The following is an 18,763-nucleotide window of genomic DNA, read 5'->3' on the forward strand; positions in this document are numbered from 1 at the left end:
TTAGCTGCTAGCTCGCAAGGTCATGGTAACACGCTTTCTATATAGTAGTTCCATCTTCTTTCAAGCTCTAGTCTCGCTATAGCGCAGCCACTTCTTGCTCTCGGTGTTGCCTCTATCTCGCTGATTGACTTCTATTTCATGCAGTGGCTCTAGCTATACACTCAACAGCGATCAAGTTGTGGTATGCATTCTGGCCTTCCATTGCAGTGCAGATCTTCAAGAATAAAACCCTTCTTGAAATTGAAAGATCTAGTTTTTTCACTCAGTTATAACATTCATCATTCATTATGAACGTGATATCATGCATAAACAGAGAAACTCAAAGCGACGACATAGAACAATTGCTTTATAAATTCTTACCAACAACACAATGTATATATACTGCAGCAAAATACAACAATTACACATCCTCAAATACACAATTTACGGCAAATTAATAAATCAGACCGTTTACACATCCATGCTAATGCCAAAAGTTAGATGCGCAAGTTAGCGACATCCTTTGACAAAATTGCCGGCCATGTCTTCAACAGCGGCCTCCTCCAGTACAATATAACAATCTCTACCGTTTTGAAAGTGACTGCACAAGTCAAGTCGCTTGATTTCGTTCAAGTCGGCCTCCGATAATTCTATATTCAACTGACTGCTATCGTGACTCAAGCTCATTCCTCCGGTCAGCATGTACTCGAATGACACGTAAGTAGAGTTGTCCCTGACGGAAAGCTTAGGCAAAACCAAGCTGCTGTTCTTCACCGTTTCATCGAACGAAATAGTCAGCTCACCCGCATTCATATCGAGTGACCAATCGGATAGAACAGGTGAAGTCGTGTCGGACACGTACGAATTTGCTATGAGAGCAGATACGCGATTGATAACAGATAATTCATTGCCATACATGTCGTCAATAGCTTTGGCATCGACGCTAATGTAGGTAGAGTCACGTGACGTCGCCAAGCCTCGTTTGAATTTTAAGTTGTTGAGATCTTCCGTAGTCAAGTCTATGTGAAGTACGGTACTGTCTTCAGAGACTTTATCGTGCAAGCCCGATAGAGTATATGAATCGTATCGAGGGCCCGTAAGATTGCTAGAACTGGCGATCGTAATGCCGCTGGTATCCAAACTAGCTGCTCGGACCGTCTCACTAAACGTAACGCTCATCACTCCAGAATCGAGATCAAGATCGAATCCCGACAGCTCGGGTCTGGTGTCGTCTCCAGTAAACTTATCGACCTGCACGTCGCTTGCCTCTTCGACATCATTTCCAAATACGTCCCGTACACCACCTTTTGACAATGACATAAAAGTGTTATTCATACTCGTTCCTAATTTGGTAATTTCTTTCAAACGATTAAGATCGGCTGCTCCTATATCTAATGTGACAATAGGGCCATCATCAGAGTTTTCATTCACAATGCTCGCATTCGAAAACGAGATAATTGCGTCAGCAGTAGGTGGCGAAGATCCATCGGTAAGAGTGATAAATGTGGAATCTAGAGTTCTCGCATCGACTGTCTCTGTAAAGGTCAGCAAGATAGTTTCCAATGTTAAATCAATGCTAAAATCGACTAAGCGTGGTTGCGTAGTGTCTGTAGTGTATCTTGTTACCGATTCAACATTAACTCCGTTCACAAGAGGAGCTACCAGTTCTCCAGCCATGTCTTTTATCGTCACGTCAGACAGGCTAAGCCACGACGAAGAGTTGTTCGTGCCCACACGCTTCGTTTTGAGCTCATTCATCGTATCCAAAGACAAAAGAATAAAGACAATCGTGTCGTCGACCGTTCTATTTAACATTCCAGTCAAAGACACCCTATCTGCCATGACGTCAACTCTAGAGTCACTCTGCAAGTCCATAGCATTGACTCGGAGCGATGAAACATCTACAGTCTCGTCAAAGTAAAGTGTAAGAAGAGACGAATCCATGTCAAGGTCGAACGACACAAGAGTAGGTCTACCGGTGTCACCCACAAAGTTCGACACTCGGACGGCAGAAGACTCCAATATAGCAATAATGGAATTGTTGTTCATGTCTTCAAGAAATCCACTGCCAACTCTAATATAAGTATTAGCATTATTAGTCGCTAGAGATGACTTCCGTTTGATCTCATCCAGATCGTCCTTTGTAATATTAATCTTCAGTATCAAGCCGTTTGTGCTGACTGAAAAACCTCCTGCGAGACGCTGCTGAAGATTTGGCATAGACGAGTTGACGGACTTCATCGCCTGTAACGCCAATTGCGTGAAGTCGACTGACGAACGTCGTACAGGTTCATCAAAATTTAACGTTAAAATGCCGGAATTGATGTCCAATGCAAAGGTTGTAAGTCTCGGTAAGACAGTATCTTCTCCGTATTCGCTAGCGCAAATGACAATTGCCTCGGACGACTGCGGCGGAGATGACAAGTCGTTCACATAGTCCGCGTCGACTGATAAACAAGTATTGTTAAGAGATGTCGCCAAGTTCTCGTTTAGTTTGATCTTGTTCAAGTCTCTTTTCTCAAGCTGAACCACGACGATGGTAGAGTCCTCAGTAATAACGGTGCCGCCTCTCAAGGTGTATTTATCGCCATCATCGAGACCTGACATCAACGAAATTTTAGGCACATTCAAACTGCTGCCTTCCACAGTTTCATCAAACGACAGACTGATAGTCTCAGATGTCAAATTCACAGAAAACGAAATCAATCGAGGTCTAGTCTTGTCATATTCGTAAACAGCGACTTTCGCCGCAGCAATGCTGTCAACGGAACTAACCGACAAGCCAACCATATCGCGTAATGTAGATGAACGCATGTATAGGTATGTACTCGTATCACTATATGCGAGGTCGGTCATTCTCTTGATCTCGTTCACGTCCTCTTGAGACAACTCGAAATGAATAATGCCATTCGCAGGTTGCGACACTAGAGCGTTCTCCAGTCGATAAGCAGCAATAGGTAATATCGACGATGTGTCGTTTTGTAAGAAAATGTTACTAACGACGACGCTAGTAACATTCACAGTCTCGGAAAACGACATTATGAGCAAGCCTTCGTTCATGTCCAAATTGAATGACGTTAGCAACGGTGGCGTCGAGTCGGGCACATACGAAGCAACGGCTCTCGGTGCCGTCGCATTAATGTACATCACGTTTCCAACAAGATCACTAAAAGCGCTTTTGGGAAATGACAAATACGTATCGTTCGATCCTGTAGCAATCAGTTCTGCAGCTTTGAGAGTGTTCAAATCGATTTCTGTCAAATAGAACTGGACAACTTCAGGAGCAGTTTCGTTGACTTCAATAACTTTAGGAAGACTTCCAGTTAACGTGATATTTCCTTCCCCAATCGATGACCCGTGGAACGTCAACTTTGTAACATCAGTGCGATGAACGGCTTCGGAAAACGTCAAAGTGATAAGTCCTGAATCCATGTCTACACTGTAGGAATCGAGAAACGGAGCTTTCGAGTCAGCCGTAAAATTGCCAGCCGTCACCTGCGTCGGACGAGTGTCATTGCAATATCCATTACCAGACATGTCAGTCACTGCATCTTGCTTCAGATATATCCAAGAATTCTCTACCGATGTAGCTACAATCGGCAAAATCTTGATCTGATTGAGATCTTCATCTGTCACACTAAGCTCCAATATCGTTCCATCCGGACTGTCCGTATCTGTACTGGTAAATACGTGGAGAAATGCTGGGTTTAAAGCCGCTGTACCCTGGATGCGAACAAAGCCAGCATTGAGAGACGAAGAATTAACAGTCTCGTCGAAAGTCAAGCGAATCATGCCGTAATTCATATCCAGTGAAAACGCTGCCAATGTCGGACACGTCAAGTCAGCTGTAATCATACTGACTTTCGTTCCATCCGAAACAGAGGAAGCCTCGATTTCATTTCCATTCATATCAATCACGAAACCAGAATTAAAAGCAAGAAAAGTGTCTGATCCATCCAGCTTACTAGACAACTTAGATAACCGCTTGAGCTCGTTAAGATCAGTCGCAGAAAGAGGTAGAGAGAGAACGTGTGAGTCACTCTCGTCAAACGGAAGCACCTTCGAGAGAGCTGTTAAGCGATACTGCTGGAAATCTGCAGTCCCGACTGCAAAGTTGTGAATCACAAGTTCGTCGATAGAAAGGGACGACGAGTTCACCGTTTCCGAAAATGATAGAACTAACAATCCTTCATTCAAATCGAGAGTAAATGACCTCAAGGACGGTGCAATAATATCGCTGTAATACATCGCCGCTGCAGTAGCATTCTCTCGACTTATAGCTACTATGGCGTTTCCATTCATATCCTCGACGGTCTCATTACTAAGCGACAGAAAAGTGTTTCCCAGCATCGTTGCAAGCTCCGACATACGTTTGATCTCGTTCAACGTGTTCTCCGACAAGTTCAGATTCACAATGTAATCGTCATCAAGAGATTGCTGTCGCCCACTCAAAATCACAGAAATCTCGTCGCTGTCGTTCACTGATTGAAGCTTCATAGACGTGGCGAAAAACGATGACGCGTTAATCGTCTCCGAAAACGTAAGCGATAACGTGCCGTCGTTCATGTCCAAAACAAAATTATGCAAAATTGGACGTGTCACATCTGCAGTGAACTTACGTACCTGCAGGGCGTCTCCTCTAGACACTGGAACAATTCGGTTGTTGTTCATATCAAGCACCGCAAGCTCAGAGAACGATATGTAGGTATTATTAATAGACGTTCCCAAAGCAGGCAGTTTCTTTATCTCGTTCAGGTCGTCCGTACCAATCTCCAAAACAACGTTTGATGTATTGGAACTTGTTGTTTGAGTTCCTCGTGACCGATCAAAACGGTGCAACACCGAAGACTCTGAATTGTTGCTTTGCAAATCCCATTTTCCAACATCCAGAGAAAACGTATTGACGGTCTCTGAAAAGAAAAGTGCAATCGTACCCAAATTTAGGTTTATATCCCAAAAGTTGAGGCGTGGCCGCACTGTATCCTCCGTATAACTTCTAACCGATAGACGGTTAGCAGCAACAACTAGATTGAGATTCATGTCTAAGACAGCGGTAGAAGTCAGTGACAAGAAAGTCGTATTCGTGGAGTCACCTAAACCGATCAAAGCCTGAATGTTGTTGGCGTCTAGCCTTGTCAACTGAATGATCACTGTCGTTCCGTTCTCACTATTGAGGATCTCTCCGCCCTTAAGACTGTACTCGGTCTCATTCCCAACGCCTTGCAGTGTTATCTGTGTTGGATCAAGACTAACAGCAGCAACACTTTCGCTGAAGTGAAGAGACAGTTGCTCTGACGTCATGTTGAGATCAAAGTCATTCAAGGTTGGTCTTATCAAATCAGCCGCAAATGAAGCGACTCTTAAAGCACTTCCATTGCTGATAGAAACGACAGAGTTCCGTCGCATATCCCGGATGGTGTTTTCCGACAAGGAGACATAACTATTGTTTACCGAAGTAAACAATGTTGTTCTCGACTTAATAGCATTGCTGTCTGCGTCCGATAAAACTACGCCTATAACTTCATTGTCCGAAAACGATATTGCGCCTCCAGTCAGTTGATAAAACGATGTACTCTTTGAAGCCGACTTCGCATTCTGCAATGACACTTCCGTCAACTCGAGTGAAGACGCATTCACTGTTTCACTGAATCTCAAAATCAGAACACGTGTCGTCATGTTCACATCAAAAGAACGTAGCGTAGGTGATGTTACGTCATCCGTGAACACTGATACTTTCAATGCGTTATCAGCGGTGACAGAAACAAGTGGGTTATCGTCCATGTCCTCCACAAACAAAGAGTTGGCAGTAAGGAAGGTATCGTTAACTCTCACCGCAAGATTTTCTATTGCTTTGATATCGTTCAGATCGAACTCTGATATTGAAACCTTCAATGACGGACCAAACGTGGATTGCATCCCTGTACCTCGAGCTTCGACCTCGCCATCGGTTAGAGTATGCCTTGAAGTGGCATTAGAATCTTTGTTGCGAATACTTAATAAGCTCAACCGGACAGATGTCGTGTTGACCGTCTCGCTAAAATTCAATGTAATGACGCCTTCATTCATGTCCAGTTCAAATGCAGTGATTTGAGGTGGAGTTTCGTCCTTGATGTAGCTCCTTGCCCTCAGAGCTTCAACTGCAGCAATTTCGAGGATCCTGTTGCCATCCATATCTGATACAGATCTCGAGGTAAGAGACAAATGAGTAGACGATATGTCTACAGCTAAAGATGTCCGCTTCTTGATTTCGTTAAAGTCGTAGGATGACATCTCAACGACAACGACGGCGTCATTGCCGCCAAGAATGGTTCCTCCAGTCAAATGATAACTGCTCATTTCCAAGCCGCTGGCATTCTGCTGTATCGTAAAATGTAGCAATAAAAGGGACGAAATGTTGACAGTCTCGGAGAATGACAGAGTCAACGACGGAGCGTCCATGTCTAAGGTATAGCTGTTCAAAAGTGGACGAACAATGTCTGGTGTAAATTGTGTAGCAGGAAGTCCACGACTTACTCCAACTTTAGCAATAAGATTGCCAACCATATCTGACACGCTGCCAGCTGCAATGCTGAGATATGTTGTTTCCTTTGAAACAGCAAGGTTCGTAAATCGCTTGATAGCGTTAAAGTCTAAAAATTCTAAACGAATAGAAATGACTGCATTGTCACCAGATTGGACATAACTAGAATTAGATATCACGTGACTTTGCGCGTGTAAACTGGCGTTGGCACGAGATTGCATCGTTAGACCAGTCGTCATAACTGCATCCGATCTAACCGTCTCGGTAAAGCTTAACGACAGCACTCGAGACGTAAGATTCAAAGAATATGACTGCAATCTTGGGGGAGTAATATCCGGAGTATAGTGCGATACTGGCAATGAACTGAGACCATTTTCCAAAGGTTTGACAGGCTGACTATTCATGTCTATAACGGCTCCGTCGGCTACCACCAGGTAGCAAGTACTATTACTCCGAGCAATCTCTTTTCTCTTTATTTCGTTCAAATCGTCAACTGTTAGAGCAAACCTGAGTGCAACAGAGTCATCGACATTCAACAATGAACCGTTGGTCAACGTTTGCCTTTCGTTGTCTCTAGAAACGTTCAATGCTTTTTGCAGAGTCACTCCTTCAAAGTCCAACGACGAAACGTCGATGGTTTCTAAGAAATAGAGCGTCACATGTCCAGTGTTCATGTCTAGGTCAAAGTTGACAATCCGCGGTTTTATAGTGTCGTTGTGGAATGCGCTCGTTTGTAGTGCAGTTTGGTTTAACACAGATGTCACCGAGTTTCCGGCGATGTCTCTCACAAGTAAAGACGTGAAACTGATATAAGAAGAATTTCTGCTTGTGAAGAGTTCGGTAAGCCTCTTCACTTCGTTCAAATCGTCTCTGCTTATATGCACAGTATACCGAAGACCATTGGCACTGTTAGAAGAACCACCGCTGAGAGTGACGTAAACACCAGAACTGACGGAAGCTTGTAAAGTAAGCTGTTGATACATAAAGCTGTTCGCATCAACAGGTTCGTTGAAAACCAGACCAATAGTACCGTCATTCATATCAACCTCAAACGACGTCACCCGAGGAGATACCGTGTCCTCACCGAAATCAGACGCTTGCAAAATCGTTGCCGATGCGCCGTTTTGATCAAACGCCACATCTTTCACTGCATATCCCTCCATAACGAGCCAAGTGTTTTCCCCACTTGTAGCCAACATCATGTCCAATTTAATATCATTAAGATCAGAAGAAAACAACTTGACGGAGACAACGTGTGTGTCCTCCTGCGACAGCTTGTCACCACCAGTGAGATTCACGAAAAACGTCGGTCTTAGATTGTTAACGAGGTCAAACTTGGACAAGTCTAGACTGACAACATCGACAGTTTCGTCGAAAGTCAAAACCAAAATTTCGCTCGTTAGATTCAAACTGAAAGCATCCAGCTCAGGTTCGGAAACATCAACGAAATATTCTTCTACGGGAGCAGCATTGCTCACTAATACAGGAACAAGGTCGAGATCGTTCATGTCCTTCACTGCACCCATTATTACGCTCAAGAAAGTGTTATTTTGCAACGTAGCAAGTTGCCGCAAACGCTTGATTGCGTTAGAGTCGGCTCGACTTATTGCAACTTGTAGAATGGTTCCATCTACGCTAGTGGTTTTTGTTCCTGACACAGACGTCAAAACATAGAATTGTGTCGCATTATCCAAGTCTTCGCTACTCTGAAGCTGCAAACGGTCGAGAACAAGAGAAGACGAGTTAACAGTTTCGGAGAAAGTGAGCAACAACTGCCCAGTGTCCATATCGAGAGAAAATGACTCGAGCTCTGGTTGAATATCGTCAGGAGTGAACAGCTTCACTTGCAAGGCATTCGAAGACGATATTGGAACGAGACTGTTATTGCTCATATCTCTCACAGCGTCTTCACCGATTGACAAAAATGTGTTGTTTCCGTTCGTACTAATCCCAGTTACTCGCTTCAACTCGTTTGTATCTCTTGCGTGCAAATCAATAACGACATCTGGACCATCACCACTAATTGATCGACTAACGTTAGAAAAAGTGTGAGACACTGTCCAATTTCTTGAATCCAACAAAGAGATAGAAGTAATCTGCAGATACGAAACGTCGACTGTTTCCGAAAAAGACAATGTCAGACGGCTAGCATTCATGTCTAGCTCAAACGAGAGAAGACGAGGCGGAGTATAATCAGAAATAAGATCAGATGCCTGCAAAGGAGACAACTGAGAGATTTCTTCTACCACGTTTCCTCTCATGTCTAGCGCAAACGCAGACTCGATTGCTAGATAAGTATTTGATATATTTGTAGCCAAGCTTTCAATCCGTTTCAGATCGTTGAGGTCGTCTAGTGTTAGAAAAACGTCTACCGTCACAGAGTCGTTCGCGTCGACCCAAGGATTTAATCCAACCAGTCCGTTGTCTATAGGAGCAGACACAGAAACGGTACCGTCGACTAAAGACACCGCATTCTTAGTGTCCGCATTCGGTCGGCCGAGAAGAGTCATCTCAGAAGGCAAAACGCTTGAAAAAAGAACCGTTTCAGAAAATGTCATCGTGACAACTCCTCTGTTCATGTCCAAAACAAACGCGGACACGAAAGGTCGGTTGGTATCATTGACATACTGACTAACTGCCATAGCCTGATAAGTAGGAATAGCTTGCACTGGATTGGCAGCCACGTCGTCGATCATTCCAGCATCTACTGCAAGATAAGTATCACTACTTGACGTTGCAATATTCTTTACTTGCTTCAAGATGTTCAGATCAGGATCTGACAATGTCACATTGACGACGGTGGACAACTGTGACGTGGCTAATCCACCAGTGAGCCTCACGGAACCTTCACTGATACCGTTTGCTGAAGTTTGAAGAACAAGATACCTCAACGTAGTCGAAGTCGGTTGCACGGTCTCATCAAACACCAAACTCATTTGCCCCGTGTTCATATTCAAATTGAAGGAGAGCAAACGAGGTCGAACAGTATCAGGATAAAAAGTCGCGGCCTGAATGCGAGAATCGAGTGCCAAAGACATGACATCATTACCTGCCATATCCTCGATGGCCCCCTTATTTAATAAAAGAAATGTCGTCAGTTCAGAAACGGCAATAGCAGGAAACGACTTGAGATAGTTTAAATCACTCGTCGACAGTCTCAGAGTAGAAACCGTTGAGCTTAATCTCACTGGAGATCCACCTGTCAGATGATAAGCAAAGCTTCCGTCTGGAGACACCATTATAATCCGCTCAGGCGTAAGCGTTGACCCGTTGACTGTCTCGTCAAATGTAAGCGACATTTCTTCGCTGGTCATGTTTAATGAAAAACCTTGAAGTACTGGACTAGTCGTGTCTGCAGTGAAACGAGCCACCTGTTGAGCGGCGTCATTTCGTATAGCATCTACACTATTGCCATTCATGTCCTCGACGAGTTGTAAAGAGTGGCTTAGAAAAGTCGATTCTTTCGATACCGCCAGACTATTCAAACGCTTAAGCTCGTTGACGTCAGCAGTCGACAAAATGAACGTCAAGACAGGAGAATGATTTAATGTACTGGCATTAGTTTGGAGACGATAAACAGAAGCGTTTTCTGCAATAGACGAGGAAACCAAGACGATGTCGGTAGAGTTGAAACTGTCTGACCGAATCGTTTCTGAAAACGTTAGATCCAATAAACCTCGGTCCATATCCAACGAGAATCTTCTCAAAAGCGGTGAAGTTTGGTCTTCGATCACCTCACTTGCTCGCAATGCGTGATGATCCGTCACGGCAATGACATCAACCCCGAACACGTCGTCGACGGCCTGTGCTGTCATCGCTAAATACGTGTCTTCTCTGTTCGTTCCCAAATCTACGTTAGCCTTCACTGCATTGAGATCACTCTCAGACAACTGCAGCACAATATCGTAGCCGCTATCACTGGCCGTTGTAGAGTTAGAAGTAAGACTGACATAGTTTCTGTTGCGAGACTCGCCAGTTTGAAGCGTAAACGCTGGACCGAAGAGAGACTTTGCATCAATAACGTCATTAAACGTCAGTCGCAGTTCGCCTCTGTTCAGGTCCAACACGTAGCGTGTAAGCGTAGCGGCCGTCTGATCGGCGATAAAGTCGGATACTTGGATGGAAGAAGAACGACCGAGCGGACTTGCCCAATTATCGGCCATGTCCTGAATGGTTTGCGGAAACATAGCAATCCTCGTGTCACCACGTTCGGTGGCAATGGAGGTATTGATTTTAAGAAACCTAATATCAGAAGAATAAAGATGAATAAGAACGTGCATCGTACCGTTCGAATATGTTGCCTCATCGACAATACCACCCGTCAAGCGCCTTGCAACTGCCTCCGTCTCGTTTGAACTTAGTAACTGAAAGTTGCTTATATTCAACGTCGAAATTCTTAGAGGTTCGTCGAAAGATAAAGTCAGCACGTCGTCGTCCAAATCCAAGTCAAAAGAAGACAATTTGGGCAGCGTTACGTCACCAGTGTAACTATCCTCTTCAGCAGCTAGAGCTTCACCGTTTGTTTGGGGATCAACATTATTAGGTCTTCGTCTCACCATGTCAGAAATCAAATCTCCCGTAAACCGAACGTATGTATCGTTTGGTGAAGATGCAAGAGAAGAACGAGCTTTGATGGCATTGACGTCTTTCTCTAGCAAAGTGACCGCAATGACAGCGCCGTTGATACTGCTGCTCCTACCACCAGTGAGCTTTACGTAGTCAAACGATTTGGTAACGAACTGACGGTTCTGAATAGTGATGGCTCTAGCATCTAACGACGATGTAAGAACGGGTTCGTCAAAGGACAAAGTCAATGTTCCTTTGTCCAAATCCAGATGATAATCAAGCAAGGTTGGACTTTTCTCATCGTCTACAAATCGCTTAGACTCGACCGCCGCACTAACAGTGACTTCCGCGGCAGGATTCATTGCCATATCTTTAACAAAATCGGAAGTAAAGCTCAGCCAACAATTGTTTTCGTCCGAACAGACGTAAGGCATCACCTTAATTTCATCCACGTCCTCTTTCAACAATGTTATGTTTAGCATAGGTCCATCTTGTGACGTCACAAGACCACCTGTAAGTTGGAATGTGTGTTCGGCAGACCGAATGAACGACTGCAGCCGCAATTCTGTCAAATTCACAGTCGAAACGTTCAATGTCTCGTCAAACAGAAGACTGATGGTCCCCACGTTAAGATTGAATTCACTAAACGTCAACAGCTTGGGAGAAGTCAAGTCTGGCTCCAGAAGCGTGGCTGGAAATCCACATCCTTGAAAGACGGATTCTATCTCATTTCCTGCCATGTCTTGTATAAGACTGCCATCAAATGTTACGTAGCAGTCTCTCCCTTTGCGACTGTTTGTACAAATAGGCAATCGTTTAATCTCATTTAAGTCGAAGTCCGGTAGCACACAAGTGAACCGAATTCTTTCCTCCGGATCACAGTGACCGCCGCCGCTCAAACGGTATGGTGACACTCCGGTCTCCATGCTACTTCCCGAATCACTTCCAGAAGACGAAATTGGCTCATCGGCACAGTCTTGAAATTCAAACTTTGAAAGCTGAAGGGTTGTAATGTTGACTGCCTCACTGAATGTCAGCAACATAACTCCACTGTCCATCTCCATTGTAAACGAATCAAGCGTGGGACTTGTGGTATCATAGTAGTATTGTGACACCTTAAGAGCGCTGCCATCGAGAATGGCTGCTGCTTCATTGCTGCTCATGTCTCTGATGACGCCCAAGTCATGGACGAGGTAAGTAGACGTTTCGGAAGACGCAATTTCTGGGATTCTTTTAATAGCATTCAAGTCTTCAAATGAGAGCTTTGCTGCAACCGACGTGCCATCTCTAGTAGACACAATAGAACCTCCAGTGAGAGTATATTGCAATCCTTCCATTAATGTTAAAGACATGGTGCTTTGAAGCGATATCTTTGTCAGATCAAGCGAAGACACATCGACGGTCTCTCTAAAATTCAATACCATCGACCCTAAGTTCATGTCCAACGAATAGGCAACTAAACGAGGTCTCGTCTTGTCAGATGTAAACAAGCTCACCGCTAACGCACTGCCATCCACTCTCTCTACTACAGGGTTACCAGCCATATCACGAATAGCCGAGCCTTGCATCGTTACAAAGGTATTGCCAACTCCCGTCGCCAGACCAGTCAACCTCTTTATTTCGTTCAAGTCATCTTCAGAGAGCGTCACATCGATTACTGTCTCGTTGTCACTTAAAGAGACGCCACCGGTAAGAGTGTAAGACGTATTTACCACACTAGGTCTGTCCTGAAATGAAATTTGAGTAACATTCAAAGTGTTTTGGTTTACAGTTTCATCAAATGTCAAACTAAGGCTTTCTCCATTCAAATCCAAAGTGTATGACTTCAAACTGGGCCGAACGCTGTCCTTGACGTAATTAGTGACGGAGTTCGCGTCAGCTGCCGTAATGCCATCAATTCGATTTGCATTCAAGTCTAAGATCAGGCCTGAATAAAAACTTATAAAAGTAGTTTTGTTGTTTACAGCCAATTCATAGTCTTTCTTGATTGCGTTCAGATCGATCTCTGATAAATAAATTACGAGCGTTCGGCTATTGGAACCCGAGGTGTCGCCTCCTGTTAGAGTGTAACTATGGACGTCTGGCGTGGAACCGCTTCCGCTTCCGCTTCCACTTCCGGAAAATTCTTCTGCAGTACGACCAGAAGAAATGGTCAGCACGGTAAGATTTAAAGACGCACGATCAACTATTTCTGAAAAACTCAAGACAAGCTCTTCTTTCGTCAGGTCGAGATCAAACGAGAGGAGCTGAGGTTTAACGTGATCAGCTTCAAAGTCACTCGTCTTCATAGCCAATCTATTCGAGATAGCGACGACGTCATTTTCTACTGTATCTTGAAACGTAGATGATACCATGCTGATGTACGTAGTCTCATTACTAATAGCGAGCTCTGTTCTTTCCTTAATAGCATCAAGATCCTTATCACTGAAATGTACTGTCACGACATCAGGTGACAGACTAGAGGATGACGTAGAGCTACTTTCAGTCAGTATGTAATAATATTGAGTTCGCTTCAAGTCAATAAAGTTGTCGAACTGCAAAAGAAGACCAGTCACGTCGACAGCCGACATATCAATGGCCTCACTGAACTGCAACGTTAGTGTTCCATTGCTCAATGAAATACGGAAGTCGTGCAATCGAGGTCTCGTCTTATCCATTACATGCCGACTGACGTTAGCTGCATTAACACCATTTACGCGTGCAACAGCCGAGACACGATTCATATCGTGGACAAAGCGGCTTGAATAGACAAACCACGAGCGACTGGCTACATCTGCAATCTGCTTCGATTTCACTTGGTTTAGATCAAAATAAGAAAGACGAAACGAGAACACGGTGCTGTCGTTGATTGTCAGTATCATTCCATTACTCAATGTGACACGCTCCTCGTCACTCGTGACATTTGACGAAGACTGCAATGTGAATTGGTCGAACTGCAGAGACGATAGATCCATAGTCTCGTCAAACGTCAAAGTGACCGTCCCGCTATTCATATCCAACTCTACCCCAATCAATCGAGCTCCGTTAGTATCATTGGCATAGTTGGAAGCTTGCAAAGCGTAGCCGTTTGAAATCTTGGCAATGTTGTTTCCAGACATATCCTTGATAAAATCACTGTCGACTACCAAATACGATGTCTCACTATTGATAAAAAGTTCCTCCTTCCTCTTGATCTCATTCAGATCATCATCGCTTAAGTACAAGAGCAGCTGCAAGCCGTCACCGCTGGGAGACGTCCCTCCAGTCAGCCTGTAAACTCTTGGAAGGTAAGAAGAAAGTGGCGAGGTTTGCAACACAAGGGATGTTGCGTCGAGAGTTGATGGATCCATCGGCTCGTCAAAATTAAAAGTCAACAGTCCTGAGTTCATATCAACTGTATACGACTCGACAGTCGGCTTCACAAAATCCGGTACAAACGAAGAAGACTGTAGAGTGGCGAGCTCATTCAGATTTGGCGTAAGAGCGGTATCTTCGACTGCACCAGATAGAATGCGAAGCCAAGACGACTCCAGACTGATAGCAAGTGATCTCCTCAGTTTTATGGCGTGGAGGTCGTCTAGCGCCAGCTTGATTTCTATGACGTGATTGTCGTCTCTTGTATGATTTCGAAAACCTGTCAGTCTATACCAAGTAGTAGCATTAGCATCAGACTGAATAATCAGCTGAGACACGTTCAACGTGATCCCTGCCACTGTCTCGTCAAACGTGAGAATAAGGTATTCGGACGTTAAATTTAATGAAAACTCGAGCAAACTGGGTCCTGTTACATCAGAAGTATAATTACGAACTTGCAGTGCAGACAGGTTTGATCTAGGAACAACAGCTAGACCAACCATATCTCGAATGAGTAAATCTGAAACGACGAGATACGTCGACTCCTCACTCTGAGCCAACGACCTTACTCTTTTCAAACTGTTCAAATCACTGATGCCAATTTCAATTGTGATCACCGTCGAATCATTGCTCGAGGACGAACTGTAGAGAAGCCCGACTCCACCGACGAGAGTGTAGGAGTCTTGAGTAACCACCGCGCTGACAACATGTTGCAAAGTCAACGCGCCAATGACTAGAGATGTCGCATCAACTGTCTCACTGAAAGTCAAGACGAGAGTACCTTCGTCCAAGTCAAGATCATATCCATCCAAAAAGGGTCTGATAGTGTCTGGCAAGAACTGCGTAACCTGTAGCGCAGATTCCGGAGGTATAGACTTCACTTGATTTTCATTCATGTCTTTAATGCCTGCTGATGTCACCGACAAGAAGGTTGTATTATCGCTGACTAGAAGACCTCTGATGCGTTTGATCTCATCCAGATCTTCTCTTGAAATATCGACCGTCATTGTAACCCCGTCAGGACTACGGCTCAAGGTCGAAGACGTCAAAGTAAAAGACTTCTCTAATTGGCTTGTACGGCTTGCGTTAGACACGTGCAGGAATGTAAAAGCACTGGACACAAACGAACCGACATTGACCGTTTCAGAAAACGTCAGAGAAAGCTGTGAAGCAGAAATATTGACAGTATAGGAAACTAATTCCGGACTAGTCGAGTCTTCTGTGTAGTTTCCTGCTGCAAATGCAGTCCTGTTGTTGACAGCGACAACCTTATTTCTATTCATGTCTCTCACCAATAAGTCTGTAAATACAACGAATGTAGAGTTGAGCGAGATAGCCAAAGTTTTCGATCGCTTAATCTCGTTTAGGTCTTCGGGGTATAACAACACTTCGATAGAAACGGAATCGCGACGAGAACTTACGCTGTCTCGCAACCGCCTACTCTGCAGCACGTAACTGGAAGATGCGTTGAAAGAGCTCTGAAGAATCAAGTCAGTTATGAGAAACGACGCTGCGTTTACAGTCTCATCGAAAGTTAAAATCAGCTTTCCATCATCAAGATCCAGATCAACAAATACGAGACGTGGTTCCGTCTTGTCTTCGACAAACACGACAGGTAATAATGGCAGTTGCTGTTGGATGTAATTTCCGTTCATGTCTTCTATAGCATTCTGCTCAATCACCAGATAGCTCGAGTTCTTCGACACAGCCAACAGATGCAAGCGAGTCAGCTCGTCGCGATCCTGTTTGGAGAAAGTCAAGTTGAGGAAACGAGAGTTAAGTTGAGAACGAGTTCCTCCAGTCAGAGACAGTGCCGCCTCACTAGAATTAGTCGAAGAACTGCTCTGAAGACTAAAGTAACTATAGCGTACAGTTCTAGCTCGTACGGTCTCAGAAAACGTCAAAAGCATCATTCCCTCGTCCACGTCCAAGTCATAATACCAAAGCAGAGGAGCTGTCCTGTCCGGGATATGACGGCGTGCTTGCTGAGCTTTACCATTTTCCACCTCAGAGATCACGTTGCCGTTCATGTCCGCAACCAAAGTCCAATTGAATGAAAGAAAGCTGTCATTACGAGAAGTTCCGATCTCATCAATCTTCTTCACTTCGTTTAAATCTTCAAAAGTCAACAAGACGGAAATGTAAGTGCCATCTTGCACAGTACTGTTTCCACCCGTCAAGGTGAAGATATCTGAGCTGTTGGCAGAACCCTGAATTCTCAGTTCCGTAACTACAAACGTCGATGCGTCGACCGTTTCGTCAAGCAACATGCTCAAATTTCCAGCTTCCACATCCAAGTCCCAAAATACCAGTCTGGGTCGCGTCAAATCCGGAACGAAAGTTCGCGCCATCTGTGCCGAGTCCATAGAATGAGGAACGATGTCATTGTAGTTCATATCCCGTATGAGAGAAAAAGGAAAAGACAAAAACGTTGAATTAACAGAAATAGACAAACCGAAGAGACGTTTAACTTCGTCTCGATCTTCTTTTGACAATGTGACATTGATAGTCGTCAGATCATCAAGAGTGTGATAACCGCCAGTTAATGTAAACGATATGCCAACAGAACCGTTTCCAGCGTACCCCACCGTACTCTCAACGCTCTGCAGCGTTAGCAGAGTGCGATTCAAACTACTAGCTTTCACAGTCTCAGAAAACGACAAATAGATAATTCCCACGTCCATGTCCATGTCATAAAACGCCAACTGTGGATCCGTCTTGTCCTCCGTCAATTCCGTCACCTGCAAGCCATCGTCTGGTTTACGAACAATTACTTTCAAGCCACGTTCGTCGGTGATCATGCCACTCGTGTGAGTCAAGTATGTGGCGTTCCTACCAGTCGATAATCCTTCGTTTTTCTTAATTGCGTTCAGATCGACATCCGTAATGTTGACGACTACAACGTAGCCGGAAGGCGACAATGTGGTGCCTCCCGTTAACCGATAAGACGTCGAATCAGACAAGACGGACGAGCTCTGTAAAGTAATTTCCTGCGCCCGCAGAGTCGTGCCTGTCGTTGAAACGACGTCGTCAAATGTCAGCGTCAGCGTGCTTGCGTCTAAATCGATATCAAAGCTCAACAAAATAGGACGAACCCCATCGTACTCGACCAAGTCGAACACGAGAGACGAGTTGGAGGAAATAGGATTGACTTCATTCATAGCCATGTCCCGGATCATACCCCTCATGACCGACACGAAGGCACTATCTTCGTTCTCGATTATAAGCTGCGCGTCCAGCTTGATCAAACGGATGTCGGTCGGAAGTATGGTAATCATCACTTGTGTCTTATCTATTGTGTTTCGTTCATATTCGTATGTACCGCCTCTTAAAGTCAATGAGCTGCCACTGTCGGTCAAAAATTTTTGGGATTGCAAAGTGACTCGTTCGACGAACGTAGTATTGATCTTGACCGGTTCGTCAAACGTGAGAAATAGCTCGTCTACTTCCAGGTCGATTCGAACGCTGACAAGATTCGGAGGAGTCGCGTCTCTCACGTACTGCTCGGCATTAATAACGCCCATTTCAACCGGATTGACGCGATTTCCATTCATATCCATAACTAATGATTCCGTCACGCTGATGTAGGTATCGTTAGCACTGTTGGCCAAAAGTTCCATGTACTTGATAATCAGTACGTCGTCTGCCCCCAGCTCGAAACTAATGTAAATCCAATCTTGAGTGCTGTGGAGGGTAGCACCGCCTAAAGTCAAATGTTCCGTTGCGTTTTTACTGTTGTGAAGTGTAATAGCTGTAGGTTGAAACGACGAAAGGTCGACGGTTTCATCAAAAGTCAACGTCAAGTTATTAGTGTTCATATCTAGCGAGAAAGACCGCAAGGTTGGACGAACTCTGTCTGAACCAAATTTCAAAGCGTGTTCTGCGGACGTAAAAAACCTGTCTTGATCCTGGACGGCCAAAACCCGATTATTCGCCATGTCTTTCACCAAATCTCTCGAGTAACGAACAAAGCAGGAGACATCCGATACACAGGCAGTTACATCAGTCTTGATCCTGTTCAGATCAAATACCGTTGGACGAAATGATATCTCGGTGCTGTCCTGCCGTGTGAGAACGGTTCCTCCGGTTAGAGTAAATCTATTGAAAGGTGTCCCCGGAGGATCGTCCCTCAAATATGCCCATCGTTGAAACGTGATGTAGGTAGGATCAAAAGTAGAAACGTTCACAGTCTCTGAGAAACTCAACGTTACAACTTCACTGGTCAAGTTAAATTCGACGAACTGTACAAGAGCTGGGGAACGGTCGTCTGGAGTGTAAACCCGCGTCCTTTGTCCTTCTGAGCTGTCTATTGGAATTACAAGATTGCCTTCCATGTCCTCGATTGTGTCGTTAGAAAATGACAAA

General features: G+C 44.5%; 1 protein-coding gene across 1 annotated transcript; it reads right to left on the bottom strand.

Moving 5' to 3' along the window:
* Positions 1–333: 333 nt before the first annotated feature.
* Positions 334–18,018, bottom strand: LOC134194325 (uncharacterized). Its single transcript, XM_062663252.1, has one exon. It carries the CDS (start codon positions 18,016–18,018, stop codon positions 490–492), a length of 17,529 nt encoding a protein of 5,842 aa, XP_062519236.1. The 3' UTR covers positions 334–489.
* Between the last annotated feature and the right edge of the window lie 745 nt (positions 18,019–18,763).

The sequence above is a fragment of the Corticium candelabrum genome, chromosome 18 (assembly GCF_963422355.1).
Source record: "Corticium candelabrum chromosome 18, ooCorCand1.1, whole genome shotgun sequence".
Lineage (NCBI taxonomy): Eukaryota > Metazoa > Porifera > Homoscleromorpha > Homosclerophorida > Plakinidae > Corticium > Corticium candelabrum.

Bases quoted from the DNA above. Each gene is read 5' to 3' on its own strand.
- LOC134194325 (XM_062663252.1), bottom strand. From the start codon at position 18,018: ATGGAACTTTTGGCCAACAGTGCTAACGATACCTACATCAGCGTGACG.